Below are 18,538 nucleotides of genomic sequence, written 5' to 3'. Positions count from 1 at the left end.
TGTGCCATTGTTCCTTCATTGTTGCTGAGTCTAAATCCTGGAGCTGCAATCCCACTGGGTAAGTACCTTTAACACATGGACTGCAGTCCTTCAAGGCAACAGCTCACCAGCAGCTTTCAAGGACAATTGAGAGTGGCAGTAAGTGCCAGACAGATTCATGTCCTATCAATAAATTCAAAAAGGGCAATGATTGAGATCAAGAGTGCACCACAGGGTTTCAGTCTAGCTGTCTTGGCTTACTTTTGGAGTGTCCAGACCTTCTGACTCACACAGTGCTTTGGGACGTGGCTTAACAAAGTGGTGGACACAGCCCAGTCTATCACTGGAAAGGCCCTCCCTACTATTGAGCACACTTACACCGAGTATCACCACAAGAAAGCAGTGTCTATCATCAGAGACCCCCACCATCCCAGGCCATGCCTCTTCTAACTCCTCCCAATGGGCCCATTAGCATGCCCCACACTGTCCTCCATACCATCTCCATAGTGAGTACCAACACAAAGTACTCATTTAGTACCTTGCCCACATCCTCTGTCTGCAAGCACAAATTTAATCCTTGATTCTTGAGTTGACTTAGCCACTCCCCAGTTTAATGAATGTTCAATAAACCAAAAGATATGGTTGTTATTGGATAACCAATAACAGCCATATCTAACCCTTCTTATGCCACGGACTCTTACTGTTAACCGAGGGGTGCTTGGACCGTGGGCTGGGAACCCCTGCTCTACACAAACTGACTGGCACGCTGCTCTAAAATAACATGAGCTGTTTGCTTCTACGGGACACGATTCAGCCTCTGAACCACTCCACAACTCCACATTATACTTCCTCCTGATGGAGGCATCAGAACCAGCTCGAGACCCCAAATCTATTTTCACTCACCTGGTCGGAGTTCCAACACGTTTCCTCATTTCGGTCAAATAAGAACTTTTTTCCAAACTGCTTTATGTCACGGTTAAGGACAGAGCTCACTCTGTGGACAATCAATAGAACAGGTTCAGTAACATGATCAAAACATTTTAATTGGATTAGATTTCTATATGACAAATATGGTAGGATGGAGTTGGCCATTAGGCCATTGAATCAAACACCATTGGATACAGTTCCACTGCCCATCCCTTCTTCAGAGGACAACCCATCTCTTCTGGGTATGAGGTCAGGGAAATTTCTCTGTACTGTTTCCAAGGCCTTTCCATCCATCAGGAGACTACTCCAAATGCAAGCTCACTAAGGCCATAGGTAACTAAAGCAGATCCCCTCTATGGCTGTATCTAATTCCCATGTAATTCTCATGAAATGCTGGAGAAACTCAGCAGGTCAGGCAGCATTTATGGAAATGAACAAGCAGTTGACATTTTTGGCTGAGATCTTTCTTCAGGACTGTGTATTGCTTTGCATTTCCAGCATCTGCATAATTTCTTGTGTTTTTCCTGTTAGTTTTCCAGTTGACTGTGATTCCTGCATTCTGGCCTTCCATGCATCATACAGTGGAACAACACATCCCTTGGTAACTTCACAAAGATCAGCATGTACATTGAAACACACAGTGAAATAAGACCATAAGACATAGGAGCAGAATTAGGCCATTCAGCCCATCAAGTCTGCTCCACTATTTCATCATGGTTGATCCTGGATCCCACTCAACCCCTTACACTTGCCATCTTGCCATATCCTTTGATGCCCTGACCGATCAGGAAACGATCAACTTCTGCCTTAAATATATGCACAGACTTGGCCTCCACTGTACTCTGTGACAGAGCATTCCACAGATGTTCTTCTCTCTGGCTATAAAAAGTCCTCCTTATCTCTGTTCTAAAGGGTTGCCCCTCAATTTTGAGGCTGTCCCTCCAATTCAGGATACCCCCACCATAGGAAACATCCTCTCCACATCCACCTTATCTAGTCCTTTCAACATTCGGTAGGTTTCAATGAGATACCCCCGCATTCTTCTAAATTCCAGTGAGTACAGGCCCAAAACTGCCATTACCCTTCATATGTTAACTTCTTCATTCCTGAAATCATCCTCGTGAACCTCCTCTGGACTCTCTCCAATGACAACACACCCTGAGATGTGGGGCCCAAAATTGTTGACAAGTGCAGCCTGACTAGTGTCTTATAAAGGGTCAGCATTATCTCCTTGCTTTTATATTCTATTCCCCTTGAAATAAATGCCAACATTGCATTTGGTTTCTTTACCACAGACTCAACCTATAAATTAACCTTTGGGGGGTCTTGCATGAGGACTCCTAAGTCCCTCTGCACCTCTGATGTTTGAACCTTCTTCCCGTTTAATAGTCTGCACTATTGTTCTTTTTATGAAAATGCATTATACATTTCCCAACCATCTCCCACCTTTTTGCCTATTCTTATAATTTGTCTAACTCCTGCTGCAATCACATTGCTTCCTCAGCACTAGCTACCCATCCACTATCTTTGTATCATCCACAAACTTTGCCACAAAGCCATCAATTCCATTATCAAAATCACTGACAAACAATATGAAAAGTAGCGGTCCCAATACTGACCCCTGAGGAACACCACTAGTCACTGGCAGCCGACCAGAAAAGGTGCCCTTTTATTCTCACTCACTGCCTCCTGCCTGTCAGCCATTCCTCTATCCATGCCAGTATCTTTCCTGCAACGCCATTGGATTTTACCTTGTTAAACTGCCTTATATGTGGCACCTATCAAACACCTTCTGAAAATCCAAGTAAATGACATCCACTGCCTTTCCTTTGTCCACCCTGCTTGTTACTTCCTCAAAGAACTCTAACAGATTTGTCAGGCAAGATTTCCCTGGCCTGGAGTTACATGCTGACTTCGGTTCTTTGTGGGAATTGGACCTGCTCTTGGGGTCTCATGAATGACTGTTATTTGAGATACCAAGGACACGGCTTAAAAGGTTAGCTCGCCTTCGGATTTCCGGGATCTCGTGGCTCTGGAAGCGGGTGGACTAATGGCTGGTGCCTCTGCAGAGAATCGGTGTGTCGTGGGAGACAGAAGACCTCTGGCTGTGTGCCCAGAGACCCAAGTTCTTTGGGCACAGAGCCTGGAAAAAGTGACGCAACAGACTTTTAACATCGTAAACCAGCAAGTTGTTATGTCTCCCCTCTCGCTGTGAAATGGAGACATCTCCTTTTCCCTTATTATGTTGAATTACTGGGTGAATGAGTAGTCTTTGGGGTACTGCAAGTCTGTGTCTGTATTAATGCTTTGCTGCATGCTTGAGTGCTTGATGGGGGTGCTGATGCTTTGTTGCCGGTGGGGGTGGGGGAGGGGGGATCGTTGCTTTGCTGCTGCTTGTGCTAGGGAGGGGGGGATCTGGGGGGGGGGTCTTTGGGGTTCTAACATTTAACTGTCATTCATTCTTTGGGGCCCTCCTCTGTTTTCGTGGATGGTTGCAAAGAAAAAGCATTTCAGGATGCATATTGTGTACACTTCTCTGACATTAAATGTACCTTTGAAACCTTAACAGAAACCATGCTGACTTCGACTTATTTTATCATTAGTCTCCAAGTACCTTGAAACCTCACCCTTAATAACAGACTCCATCACTTTCCCAACCATTGAGGTTAGGCTAACTGGCTTATAATTTCCTTTCTTTTGCCTTCCTCTCTTCTTAAAGAGTGGAGTGACATTTCTAATCTTCCATTCCTCTAGGAACATGCCAGGATCAAGTGATTCTTGAAAGATCATGACCAATTCTTCTGTTACCTTTTCAGCAATCTCTCTCAGGACTCTGGGATGTAGTCCATCTGATCCAGGTGACTTATCCACCTTAAGTCCTTTGAGTTTGCAGAGCACCTTTTCCTTTGTAATAGCAATAGCACTCACTCCTGCTCCCTGACACTCACAGACCTCTGGCACACAGCTAGTGTCTTCCACAGTGAAGACTGATACAAAGTACCCATCAAGTTCATCTGCCATTTCTTTGTCCTCCATTACTACCACAGCTTCATTTTCCAGTGGTCCAATATCAACTCTCACCACCCTTTTACCTCTTTATATAACTGAAAAAACTTCTGGTATCTTGATTTATATTATTGGCTAGTCTGCCCTCATATTTCACTTTTCCCTATTATAACTTTTTTAGTTGCCTTTTGTTGGATTTTAAAAGCTTCCCAATCATCCAACTTCTCATTCACTTTTGTTACCTTATATGCCCTTTCCTTGGCTTTTATGCAGTCCTTAACTTCCCTTATCAGCCACGGTTGCCTATCCATGAGAACAACTTGTTCCTCTATCCTGCACCTTGTGAAATACTCCCAGAAACTTTAGCCATCTCTGCTTTGCCGTCAGCCCCGCCAGTATCCTCCTCCAATCCACATGGGAAAGTTCCTTGATCAGGCCTCTGTCATTCCCTTTACTCCGTTGTGATACTGATACATGTGTCTTATCCTGCTCCCTCTCATATCGCAGTATGAATTCAATCATATTATGACCACAGTCCCCCATTACAATTGTGACATTACCCTCAGCGATACCCACAATTGTCATACCCATCAATCTCTAATTGCACGAGTTCATCCACCTCATTCCAAATGCTACGTGTATTTAAATACGGCACCTTTAGTGCTATATTTTTCACCTTTTTGAAATTTGCCTCTGTGGTACAATTTAACTCTTTGCTGTCTGCATTTGTACCCAATCATTGGCTTGTCCTGCCTTACATTCATGTTATACCCATCATCTACTTGTAAACCTGTTGGCTCATCCTCAGCTCTATCATACTGGCTCCCATCCCTCTGCCACATTAGTTTAAACCACTCCCACAGCTGTAGTAAATGTGCCCGGAAGAATAATGGTCCCTCATGGATTTAAGTGCAACCCGTCCCTTTCCTACAGGTTCCACCTGCCCTAGAAAAGATCCCAATTATCCAGAAATCTGAATCCCTGCCTCCTGCTCCAATTCTTCAGCCACGCAATTGTCTGATACCTCATTCTATTCCTATCCTCACTGTTGCCTGGCACAGGCAGCAATCCTGAAATTACTACCCTTGAGGTACTGCTTCTCAACGTCCTTCCTAATGCTCGATATTCCTTTTTCAGGACCTCGTCTCTTTCTTCCTATGTCATTGTTACTAATAATGTACCACGACTTCTGGCTGCTCACCCTCCCTTTTCAGGATATTGTAGACGTGTCTAGAAACATCTCGAATCCTGGCACCTGGGAGGCAAACTAACATCCATGTTTCATTTTCGTGTCCACAGAATCTTCTATCTGTCCCCTAACTATAAAGTGCCCTATTACTGCTCCATCTTCTTCAGCTCCCTGTCCTTCTGAGCCACAGGGCCAGAAGTATGGCTGCTGTTGCTTCCCCCAGGTAGGTCATCCCCCCCCCCCCACCAACAGCACTCAAAATGGAGTACTTATTGTTGAGGGGGCAGCTACAGGGGGTGATATTGTTTGTGTCAATGACCAACAGTCCGAGGATGTGTTGGGGTCAGCCTGCAGGTATCACCATGTTTCTAGTGCCCACAACTGATTAACCCTAACCATATGTCTTTGGAACATGGAAGGAAACCAGAGCGCCCAGAGGAAACCCACACAGTCATGAGGAGAACGTCCAAACTCTTTAGAGATAGCAGTGAACCCAGATTACTGGTACAGTACTGTATAGTATTGCACTGACCACTAAGCTACGATACCTGTGCCCTCTAGCCCTGCACTCTGCCCTGGGAGGAAGACTGTTGTTTCTGGTAAGATGTCTACACGCTTAGTCGCAGCACCCTCTCTGGGTCCAACAAATGGTGCAAATGTGTGTCAAATGATTTCTTGTGATCGCAAGACCCCATTGGTAAAATCTGGCTCTTTGGCTCGTTGGTGAGACTGACAGCAGGAGAGCTGCATTCCCTCGGTGGTTGCACGGACCAGGCCCTCATGCCTTGTTACAGGCACACAAGAAGGGAGGCGCTGGAGATGATGTAGGAGAGAACAGAGGTGCAATGGGTGTGGCTGGAATCCAAGCTGGGTTTGCTGGTCCACTCTTCTGTCAGTGTTGCTCTCCAGTGTGAGCTCCCTGGATTGGCTTCCTTTGTGACTGACTCAACATGAGACACGCTGGCAATTGCCTTCATCTGCGACTGACTCAACATGAGACACGCTGGGGATTGCTAATATTATTTCTGTGACTGTACTGTTAGTATATGTACCGTGATTTTCTCCCTGGCCCCAGAAGAACATTGTTTTGTTTAGCTGTAAACATGTGTATACTTGAATAATAATTAAAACTTGAATTTGAACTTAATCTACCCTACTTAAGCCCTCCTGTAATGTTAAACATAGAAAACCTACAGCACGATGCAGGCCCTTCGGCCCACAATGCTGTGCTGAACAGGTACGTGCTTTAGAAATTGCCTCTGGTTACCCATAGCCCTCTATTTTTCTTAAGTCCATGTACCTGTCCAGGAGTTTCTTAAAAGACTCCCTGCATAAAAATCTTACACCTGACACTTCCTCTGTACCTACTTCCAAGCACCTTAAAATTGTGTCCTCTCTTGTTAGCCATTTCAGCCCTGGGAAAAAGCCTCTGACTATCCACACGATCAATGCCTCTCATCATCTTATACACCTTTATCAGGTTATCTCTCATCCTCTGTCACTCCAAGGAGAAAAGGCCAAGTTCATTCAACCTATTCTCATAAGGCATGCTCCCCAATCTAGGCAACATCCTTGTAAATCTCCTCTGCGCCCTTCCTATAATTTCCACATCTTTCCTGTAGTGAGGCGACCAGAACTGAGCACAGTACTCCAAGTGGGGTCTGACCAGGGTCCTATATAGCTGCAACATTACCTCTCGGCTTTTGAACTCGATCCCATGGTTGATGAAGGCCAACACACCATATCCCTTCTTAACCACAGAGTCAACCTGTGCAACAGCTTTGAGTGTTCTATAGACTCGGACCCCAAGTTCCCTCTGATCCTCCACACTGCCAAGAGTCTTACCATTAATACTAAATTCTGCCATCATATTTGACCTACCAAAATGAACCACCTCACACTTATCTGGGTTGAACTCCATCTGTCACTTCTCAGCCCACCTTTGTCTCCTATCGATGTCCCGCTATAACCTCAGACAGCCCTCCACACCATCCACAACACCCCCAACCTTTGTGTCATTAGCAAATTTACTAACCCATCCCTCCACTTCCTCATCCAGGTCATTTATAAAAATCATGAAGAGAAGGGGTCCCAGAACCGATCCCTGAGGTACACCACTGGTGACCGACCTCCGTGCAGAATATGACCCGTCTACAACTACTCTTTGCCTTCTGTGGGCAAGCCAGTTCTGGGCCCACAAAGCAATGTACCCTTGGATACCATGCCTCCCATGCCTCCTTAGTTTCTCAATAAGCCTTGCATGGGGTACCTTATCAAATGCCTTGCTGAAATCCATATACACTACATCTACTGTTCTACCTTCATCAATGTGTTTAGTCATATCTTCAAAAAATTCACACAAGCTTGTAAGGCACGATCTGCCTTTGACAAGGCCATGCTGACTATTCCTAATCATGTTATACCTTTCCAAATGTTCATAAATCCTGCCTCTCAGGATCTTCTCCATCAACCTGGTCAGGTGTCAGATCCCTCAGTGGGAGAGCATTTTGGAGATAGTGATCACGATTCTATCTCCTTTACCATAGCATTGGAGAGGGATAGGGACAGACAAGTTAGGAAAGTGTTTAATTGGAGTAAGGGGAAATATGAGGCTATCAGGCAGGAACCGAGAGTGGTAAGTGCATAGAATGGGCTGCCGGCGATGGTGGTGGAGGCGGATATGATAGGTTTTTTAAAGAAACTCTTGGACAGGTACATGGAGCTTAGAGAAATAGAGGGTTATGGGTAACCTTAGGTCATTTCTAAGGTAAGGACATGTTTGGCACAGCTTTGTGGCTGAAGGGCCTGTATGGTGCTGTAGGTTTTCTATGTTTCTAACTTACCAACCACTGAAGTAAGACTTACTGGTCTATAATTTCCTGGGATATCTCTACTCCCTTTCTTGATTAAGGAAACAACATCTGCAACCCTCCAATCCTCCAGAACCTCCCCAATGATGATGCAAAGATCATTGCCAGAGGCTCAGCAATCTCCTCCCTTGCCTCCCACAGTAGCCTGGGATATTTCTCATCCAGTCCCGGTGACTTATCCAACTTGATGCTTTCCAAAAGCTTCAGCACATCCTCTTTCTTAATGGCTATATGCTCAAGCTTTTCAGTCCACTGTAAGTGATCCCTACAATTGCCAAGGTCCTTTTCCATAATGAATGCCACCTCCTCCGGTTCCATACACACTTCTCTACAGTCACATTTGATTGGTCCTATTCTTTCACGTCTTATCTTCTTGCTCTTCACATACTTGTAGAATGCTTTGGGGTTTTCCTTAAACCTGTTCGTCAAGGCCTTCTCATGGCCCCTTCTGGCTCTCCTAATTTCTTTCTCAAGCCCCTTCCTGCTAGCCTTATAATTTTCTAGATCTCTATCATTACCCAGATTTTTGAACCTTTCGTAAGCTTTTCTTTTTCTCTTGACTAGATTTTCAACTGCCTTTGTACACCACGGTTCCTGTACCCTACCATCCTTTCCCCTGTGTAACGCTCTGTAAGGTTTCACAGCTACACTCACAACACACTGGAGGAACTCAGCAGGTCGGGCAGCATCTGTGGAAAAGATCTGTCGACGTTTCGGGCCAGAACCCTTCGTCAGGACTGTAGGGGGAAGGGGCAGGGGCAGAATTCTCCAACTTCCGGCAATACAGCTAATGTAATGGCCTCTCTGTAATGTTTCACTGCTAATGTAATAGCTTCTCTGTAGCAGCAATGTTTGGGTCATGACTAGAGATAAAGGGGACTTTGGAATGTACGTCATCCAAGGAGAGGCGTGTTGTTTCTTCTTGTGTGTCTAAGAAAAGGTTTTCATGGTCTTTTGTCAGCGAGAGATGAAAAGTGAAAATGCGAGTGGAGAGAGTTGGTAGACCGAAGAACAGTGTGGACTCGGAGTGAGGGTCCGGGAGTTGACGACGCTCGGAGGAGGTCGATGGGGATTGAATGGACAGAACCGTGAGTTCCAACATGCGCGTTAAGACTGTTTCATTAAAATGGACCCTTTTTCTTTTTATTTTCTTTACTAACCCTGTAGCCAGATTAAAAATTATAAACCTCAATGGTCTAATTGCATATGGTGTACTGTCTGATATTTTGCGGTGCGGACTTATAACTGGGCAACACATCGCGCAGCATCCACACAAACGAGACCTCTCAGTCTGGCTGGGCCAGAGGCTGTCTTCCCCTGGATAAACGCATGCCGGCCAAACCTGAGGTTGCCATTGTGGGGGTATCATTCTGGGATGGATTTCGTTGGATGCTGTGTGATTGCCCTGAGCATTGAACCAGTGGGTTGTGTGTTTAAGTCTGTGCTGGTATGGATGCACCTGGGGTGGAGCGGTGGTGTGCCTCCATGGGGTTACCAGTAACTAATGTATGCATTGTGAGTGGGGTGGATATTTGTATTCCGGATGAACTGTTAATTTGATTTTTGATTACTGTTAAAGTTGTGGGCAAAGTTACTATTGCAGGGTGGAGGTTTCATAAAATGGCAGGCACAGACCTTGTTTAGTTCAGACTAGCACTCAGGTATTGGCAGTGGAACTATCGTTGCCCCTGGTGAGGCGGGGCCATGGCCTGTCCATACTGTCAGGGAGGAGGGGAGTGTAGTGTAACGGGCCTGGTCACAGGATGAGCTTCCAGTAACTGGGGGCAGAGACTTCAAAGACAGGGTTCTGTTGTTTTTGAGGAGTGAGGGGATAGAGTGGTCGGATTTGGAATCTCTAATTAGTCCCCGTCGTCCAGTGAAGAGTGAGAGTTCTGAGTTGGCATCAGCCTCTCTAGCGAATAAGTAACCCAGTGTACAAGCAGATGGTCCCCAATGGAAGCTAAGAATATTCTCTGGAATAACGCCCACCCTGGAGGGAAAAGAGGAGCATGAGACTTGAGCAGAGCAGACCTCTCGGTTGTTAGATGAGTGGCGGTGCTCTGATGATGTAAAGGGACAGAGATTGATTGAGAGTTTGAGGGGTTGGTCGCTGACATGGTGAGAGCTATGAAAACACGGCAACCTTTAGCCAACACTGACGATCACCTGGAAGCATTGGAGAGCACCTTTGGCACGACAGGGAGCCCAGCGGAGCTCATGACGGGGTTTCAGGACATGTGTCAGGAGAAGGGGGAGAAGTTTTCTGCTTGCATTTTTTGGCTAGGGAGGCAGTTAAATTGCTTGTGGCACAGAGGGGTCATTCAGGCAGCTGAGATGGATCAGTTAAGAATGACCAGATAGCAAAAGGCACTCAGTCCCAGGACCTGATCGCTTGCGGTCTCCGACTGTCTCATAAGGCGTGCCCCCTCCCTCTTTTGTTGAGCTGATCAGAAAGGTACGGGAGGAGGAGAATGTGTCGGAGGCACGGGAGGGCTCTGTCAGCAGGGTACAGTACTCGGCAGTAGCCCAGTGGTGAGGTGACCACGGCCAGCCCAACCTGGCGGATAGTAAAGGAGATTGCGGCAGAGTTGAGAACAGTGTTAACAGTGGGTGTGATAGGACTGGTAGAGAGGGGGACCCCCTAAGGGGACGGACTTTGCAGAGGGCTGCGGGTGGCTGAGGTTCTGCAAGAAGGCGAGTGGCCGACATTGTCTTATAACTGTAGTGAAGAGGGAGACTTCAGGCGGGAGTGTGAGCAGTGGGAAGTCCCTCGGAGAGTGAATCCCCAAGCAGAGAGAGACCTATGAAAACTTCGAGGAGACCCAGTGTGGTGTCTCTGGGGGAACACGTTCCCAATAATATACTGTACCAAGGAACCCCCGAAAGTGAAAGACCCCATTCCTAAAGGCTTAGTGGGTCCATGCTCCAGTGTGTCGCTACAGATAGAGGGTGTTTATGCTAGAGCCATACTCGACACAAGGTCGCAGGTTATGTTGTTGTACCATTCATTTTATAACCGGTATCTGAAGCATTTACCATTGACACCATCCAGTGCACTGGAGATCTGGGATCTTAGTGCTGGTGATTATCCATATGAACCGTAATTTGTCAGTGAAGCTGGAGTTCTCAGAGGCCGACGTGGTAGTGTCTGAGGTCCTTGATACATTAGTGCCGGTTTGTCCGGACCCCGCTAAGAAGGGCAGCATTTTGGTTCTGGTGGGGACCAACACCGCTCTTGTGAGGAGGCTCATGGGGGCCTGCAAGGAGAAGGCTGGGAGAGTTTTCTGGGAACATTGTCCGTGCACCCAATGTTTTGAGCTGCTTTTGAGAAAGTGCATGGTTGCATTGGGTCGGATACTGAATGTAGACGTGGGACCGTATGGTTCACCCAGTTGAAGCCAATTGTGTTACAGCCTGGGGAAGTAGTGAGACCGATGGGGACCAAATTTCCCAGAGTGCCTGAGGGCGAGGCCCTCTTAATGGACACCCCAGAAGACCACGAGGGGTAGTTGGGATTTCCGGCTGGGATTAGGCTCAAACTGTAGAAACCCCTTGGTTATACAGGTGGGCAGAATGGCAGTGATCGTCAGGAACACTATGAACACTATTCAAGTGGGGGATGCCCCTGGCGCATCTGTTCCCGGTGATGGTAATGTCTAGTGCCCCCCCCCCCCCGCCCCCGTGAGGCACGCTGGGGAGAAACTATTCGACAAAGGGGGAAAGTTGACCACTAAGTCATTTAACTTTGGAGACTCCCTGGTTCCTGCAGGTTGGGAGGTTGGTAGAGAAGAAGTTAAAGCTGGAAGGTGTCTTTTCCACTGACGAGTTTGATGTGGATTGTTCCAAGAGCACTAATCACACTATCCAAATGATCGAGGACACCCTGTTCAGAGAGAAGTCATGGAGACTGGCCCCTGCGGAGGTGGAAGATACTCGGCAGCATGTGTGTAAGATGAAGGAAGCTGGGATCATCACCGAGTCCTGAAGCCCCTATGTGTAACCAATAGTAGTGGCCAGAAAGAAGAATGGGAAAGTACGGATGTGTGTGGACTATTGGACTCTGAGCAGGCGTACCATCCCTGTCCAGTATACGGTCCCAAGGATTGAAAGTGTGCTGGTGTGAAGTGGTTCAGTGTGCTGGACTTGAGGAATGGATATCACCAGATCCCCATGAATGAGGCCGATAAAGAGAAAATGGCATTTATATGTCCCATGGGATTCCTCCAGTTCGAAAGGATGCCCTGGGGCATATCGGGAGCCCCTGCAACCTTCAGGCGGGTCATGGAGAAGACGGTGGGGGATATGAATTTGCTTGATGTATTGGTATATCTAGATGACCTCATAGTGTTTGGGTCCACCTTGGAAGAACACGAAGCAAGGCTGCTGAAGGTGCTGGGCCCCCTGAAAGATGAAGGGTTAAAACTTTCCCTGGACAAGTGTTTGTTCTACAAAACCTCTGTTAGTTATGTTGGGCATATAGTCTCACATAATGGAGTAGCTACAGATCTGGCTAAGATAGAGGCAGTGACCACCTGGCTAAGACCCCACACTGTGAGCGCGCTGCGTTCGTTCCTCGGGTTCTCTGGTTACTATCTGAAGTTCGTGAAGGGCTATGCGAAAGTGAGTCATCTGTTGAATCAGCTTCTGTGCGGTTAACCTCCCTTGGGGAAGAAAGGGAATGGGAAAAAAGGGCAGGAGGTTGGAGAGTATCGTAGCCCATCGGAGCCCTTTGGATCGAGGTGGGATGAAGGAGCTGCTGATCCAGGTGTCGGTGCTGGCTTTTGCGGACTCCTGATTGCCGTATGTACTGCACACGGATGCCAGCAGAGGGCTTAGGGGTCGTCCTATTTCAGGATTAGGGCACCGGGTTGAGACCCATTGCGTTTGCCAGCCGGAGCCATCCAAGTCTCTGTAATGACCACAACATCATAGCTTCAAGTACTGATCCACGTTCTAAGCTCATTTGCTTCGTTCATGATGCTTCTTGCATTAAAATAGACACATCTTAAACCATCAGTCTAAGCGCATCCCTTCTCTATCACCTGCCTATCCTCCCTCTCGCACTGTCTCCAAGCCTTCTCTATTGTGAGCCAACAGCCCCTTCCTCCGTCTCTTCAGTTCGGTTCCCACCCCCAGCAATTCGAGCTTAAATTGTCCCCAACACACACAAAATGCTGGTGGAACGCAGCAGGCCAGGCAGCATCTATAGGAAGAAGTACAGCTGACGTTTCGGGAGGAGGGAGGGATGAAGCCAAGAGCTGACTAGTTGATTGGCAAAAGGGATACGAGGCTGGAGAAGGGGGAGTATCATAGGACAGAAGGCCTTGGAAGAAAGAAAGGGGAAGGGGAGCACCAGAGGAAGATAGAGAACAGGCAAGGGGTTATTGTGAGAGGGAAAGAGAGAAAAAAAATAAATTAAGGATGGGGTAAGAAGGGGAGGAGGGGCATTAACGGAAGTTAGAGAAATCAATGTTCATGCCATCAGGTTGGAGACTACCCCGACAGAATATAAAGTGTTGTTCCTCCAATCTGAGTGTGGCTTCATCTCGACAGTAGAGGAGGCCATGGATTGACATATTGGAATGGGATGTGGAATTAAAATGCGTGGCCACTGGGAGATCCTGCTTCCTCTGGTGGACAGAATGCAGGTGTTCAGCAAAGCGGTCTCCCAATCTGCATCAGGTCTCACCAATATATAGAAGGCCACACCGGGAGCACCGGATGCAGTATATCACATCAGCACACTCACAGGTGAATTGTCACCTTACCTGGAAGGACTGTCTGGGGACCTGAATGGTAGTGAGAGGGAAAGTGTAAGGGCAGGTGTAGCATTTGTTCCGCTTACAAGGATAAGTGCCAGGAAAGAGATCAGTGGGAAGGGATGGGGGGACGAATGGACAAGGGAGTAATGAAGTTAATAACTCATCTCCTTCTACCTTAGGCCATGAATTTATCAATCACCCCTGATGCGTTATTAACTTCAAACTTTCTGCATAATCACTCAAAGAGTTGAACTGTATGTGCGTGTAACAAGAGTTGTATAACTCATCTCCTTCTACCTTAGGCCACGAACGTATCAATCACCCCTGCTGTGGACACTTTCTGGAGGTCCAAAATCCGTATGCTCCACGACTGCTGGACTAAGTGTGTAAATGTAGGAGGGGACTATGTTGAAAAACAAATGTGCTAGGTTTTCTAAAATTGACTCCTTCTACCTTAGGCCACGAACTTATCAATCACCCCTCATACACTACTACTACTACGTCGAGTCAGGCCTAGGGGCCCGGCGTCGTACAAGTAATGTTATAAATTTCCATAAAGTTAATCACCGAGCTTCTGGCACTGCAATGACTATAAACCTGGCTTATCGAATCTCTCCTGCTCACTACACAAACAGTAGAAAGGCTTCTGAGGTCAGGCAATGGGTATCTCACTCTCTTCCATTCTTATTCTTTCACTTGCTTGTGTAACCATGCTGTTAATGTGACTGGTCCAATCGGCTTTGCCATTAATGCCAACCATCAGGGTGACTGGCAGGGGTAGGAGGTTAGACCATCTGTGGCACTAGGGCATGGGTCACTTCACCTGTCGAGGAGTTGCAAATGGAACTGAGCATTGCAACGATGGTTGGGCCTTGGATACTGCCTGACCATCTCCAGCAGTGCAGCAATGGGAAGGCTGACCTCATACACCACAAACATCTCTCTTCTGTGTAGATTATCCTCACGCAGGCCAAACCAACAGCCTCTCCAAACTTGAGATGTCCACCAACTAAAACAAGGGTAGGTGTGCAGAGGGACACCATCACCTGCAGTCCCTCCAACTCATGCACCATCCAGATTGGAAGGCCATAAGTATTTGTTCATCATCACAGTGTAAAGTCCTGGAAACCCCCCCAGCCAGCAGCAGCTTGACTGGAACTGCAACAGCTCAGAAGGTATCTCACCCCCACCTTCTCAAGAGCTCTGCTCAGATCCCAGCACTAAACCTCAGACACCATCCTCTGTATCTCTGCTGTCACTCCTCCCGCAGTCAGTGTTACTGAGCAAACCCATCTGTGCCGGGCTCTTCCTCCCTCAGCCCATCCGTCTAAATACCTGACACCCCTGTCACTCATCCCCATTTACCAAACCATCCCCCAATATACTCCCAGTCTTGTACCCTGTCTGAATTCCCACCCAACCCTCAATTTCATTCCCAAACCCCAACTCCTTAACCCAAACCTTTACCTCAACCTTACCCCCAGCATATCTCCCCCATTCAGTTGAATTTGTTGCTGCCGGCAGCTGTGGAAGCCAAGTCTTGACATCTGTTTAACAGACAGATTGACAGATTCTTGATTGGTCAGGGAATGAAGAGATATGGGGAGAAGGCAAGAAATCAGGGCTGAGAGATAAATTGGATCAGCCATGATGAAATGACAGAGCAGACTTGATGGGCCAAATGGCCTACTTCTGCTCCTATATCTTATGGTTTTATCATTATCATCATTATTATGTGCCATGTCATACAATGTAGGCAATCGGGGTCTTTCCATGACAATCATTGTTCTTGGCAAATTTTTTCTGCAGAACTGATTTGCCAGTTCCTTCTTCTGGCCAGTGTCTTTACAAGACAGGTGACCCCAGCCACTGACAATACCCTTCACAGATTGCTTGCCTGGCGTCAGTAGTTGTATAACCAGGACTTGAGACATCCACCACCTGCTCCCATGGCTTAACATAACCCTGATCAGTGGGGAGGGGGGGGGGGTGCGGGGAGGTGTCCAAACAGGTACTACACCTCGCCAAGGGTGACCCAGACCCTGATGGGGGGGGGGAGTGTGGGGGCTAAACAGGTACTACACCTCGCCAAAGGTGACCCAGACCCTGATCGGTGAGCGGGGGGGGGGGGGGCGGAGTCTAAACAGGTACTACACCTTGCCAAAGGTGACCCAGACCCTGATCGGTGAGCGGGGGGGGGGGGGCGGAGTCTAAACAGGTACTACACCTTGCCAAAGGTGACCCAGACCCTGATCGGTGAGCGGGGGGGGGGGGGGCGGAGTCTAAACAGGTACTACACCTTGCCAAAGGTGACCCAGACCCTGATTGGGGGGGGGGGCTAAACGAGTACTACACTTTGCTCAAGGCTGACCGTGACAGTGATGGGGGTGTGGGGATGGGCTAAACAGGCACTACACCTTGCCTGGATAACCATAACCCGACCCTGATCGGGGGGCTAGGCAAGTGCTAAACTTTGACCAAGGATGACCTGCAGGGTAGGGAGGGAAGGAGAGCCTTACACCTTCTTTGGTAGAGACGTATCTCTACCCCGCCATCGGGAGCGCCCTTTCCCCTTACCCCCTCCCACGGGAACGAGCCGAACGCTAGGCTCACAACCCCGCGGGAGCGCGCTCACCTGCTAACCGTGTCTTCACTAAGCACTGACTCCGCCATCACGCTGCCGTAAACTCCGCACCCCACAGTTTGCGATAATCGTGGCGATTGCTTTCGCGACACTTTTGGCAGTTACCGTAAAGGCGTTTGCGGCTCTCGGGAATCACCCTGGAATCTCTAGCCTGAGTCAAATTCACCGTGGCTCTTTCATCCAAGCTAGATTTACATTCACTTGGACTGGAATTAATGTCTCGCAAATATAACGTCTTTAGTAAGATATTGGTTTTCAGCGGTGAGGGACGGTGAACTTATTCAGCAGATATAAATTGTCTGTAAGTAGAATTAAATGGTGTTTAACGAAATAACACACACAAGACGCGAGAGGAACTCAGCAGGTCAGGCAGCATCTGTGAAGGGGAATAAATAATCGACATTTTAGGCTAAGACCCTTCTTCAGGTCTGGAAAGGGTGGGTAGATACCAGAATAAGAAGGTGGGGGAGGGGAAGGACAAAGTATCAGGTGAGGGGGAAATCAGGTGGGTCTGTGGGGGAGAGGGGATGAGGTAAGAAGCTGGAAGCTGATTGGAGGCAGTGGTAAAGGGCTGAAGAAGAAATAATCCGATAGGAGAGGAGAGTGGACCATGGGTGAAGGGAAGGAAAGGAGGAGGGACACTAGAGTGTGTTGATAGGCAGATGAGGTGAAGAGAAGAGGTAAGAGGCCAGAGTGGGGAATTGAAGAAGAGGGAAGTGGGAGGGAGAAAAATTACCTGAAATTGGAGAACTGGATGTTCATGGTACTGTATCAGGTTGGAGGCTACCCAGATGGAACATGAGGTGCCTCTTCTCCAGCCTGAGAGTGGCCTCTTGGTGGCAGTAGAGAGGACCATGTTGCCATGGGGATGGGTAGAGCTACTAGGACCTGATGTTTCAATCCCTATGGTAAGTCGGCACTCTCGATGTTGGCAGTGGGCTTGGAGTGGTGACAAGGAGGGAGGGTAGGTACGTCATCGGGTGGGTACCCTCCTTCTTTGACATTTCGTTGATAAGCCCACAACGTCTCCAGGGGGCTCAACAGTGCTACCTGGTGTTCCAGATACACCCCCCTCAGTTACATACCCTCCTGTCTTCATCTTGCAGCCCAGTTGTTGTCTTTCCTTTTAATCCAAATCCAATTGCTTCTTTCTTCTGCTGCATTTGACAAGGACTTGATTGCTAGTTGGAGGAAGTGACCCCTCACCCCTATCTTCCTCAATAGACTGGTCGTAGATGTAGCAACGAATCCCCTGCATCCCACTTCTGCAGGTAAAATCTTGGTCTTCCAGCCATTCTGGGCAGCTTCAGTTGTCAGTTCAGAGTACTTGGAAGTAGAATTGAAACCAGTGTCCCAGCTGTTGTTGTGGGAAGCAAATTCCCACACCCCTATCATGAATCAACAAAAGAGATTTGTTTCAATAGACAATAGACAATAGGTGCAGGTGTAGGTCACTTGGCCCTTTGAGCCAGCACCGCCATTCACTGTGATCATGGCTGATCATCCACAATCAGTATCCAGTTCCTGCCTTATCCCCATAACCTTTGACTCCGCTATCTTTAAGAGCTCCATCCATCTCTTTCTTGAAAGCATCCAGAGACTTGGCCTCCACAGCCTTCTGGGGCAGAGCATTCCATATATCCACCACTCTCTGGGTGAAAAAGTTTTTCCTCAACTCTGTTCTAAATGGCCTACCCCTAATTATTAAACTGTGGCCTCTGGTTCTGGACTCACCCATCAGCAGGAACATGCTTCCTGCCTGCAGCGTGTCCAATCCCTTAATAATCTTATATGTTTCAATAAGATCCCCTCTCAGCCTTCTAAATTCCAGAGCGTACAAGCCCAGTCGCTCCAATCTTTCGATATATGACAGTCCCGCCATCCTGGGAATTAACCTTGTGAACCTACGCTGCATTCCCTCAATAGCAAGAATGTCCTTCCTCAAATTTGGAGACCAAAACTCCACACAGTACTCCAGGTTTCGAAAGTAGTGTTGGAGGGAGAGATCATTTTAGTGGGTAGAAGTACCCTGTGATTTAAGTACTATAATGCAGAACGAATTCAAAGTAAAGTTATAAAAAAGTACACTCACTGCCTTGAGATTCATTTTCTTGCAGGCATTCATAGGGAAAAAGAAATACAGTAGAATTTTACATAAAAA

At 47.6% G+C, this 18,538-nt stretch overlaps 1 protein-coding gene across 1 annotated transcript in view; it reads right to left on the bottom strand.

Annotated features, from left to right (window-relative positions):
• Positions 1-16,425, bottom strand: part of nr2c2ap (nuclear receptor 2C2-associated protein) — a 28,928-nt gene extending 12,503 nt beyond the window's left edge. Inside the window, exons 1-2 of the mRNA XM_072244439.1 lie at positions 16,369-16,425; positions 883-973 (exon numbers count right to left, since the gene is read on the bottom strand). Coding sequence (XP_072100540.1) covers positions 883-973; positions 16,369-16,406 — 129 coding nt within the window. The 5' untranslated portion in view covers positions 16,407-16,425. The remainder of the gene's footprint in view (positions 1-882; positions 974-16,368) is intronic.
• Positions 16,426-18,538: the final 2,113 nt, after the last annotated feature.

Source organism: Mobula birostris, chromosome 26, assembly GCF_030028105.1.
Source record: "Mobula birostris isolate sMobBir1 chromosome 26, sMobBir1.hap1, whole genome shotgun sequence".
NCBI lineage: Eukaryota > Metazoa > Chordata > Chondrichthyes > Myliobatiformes > Myliobatidae > Mobula > Mobula birostris.
Note: the sequence above shows the minus strand (reverse complement) of the source record. Positions and strands in the feature narration are given on the sequence as shown.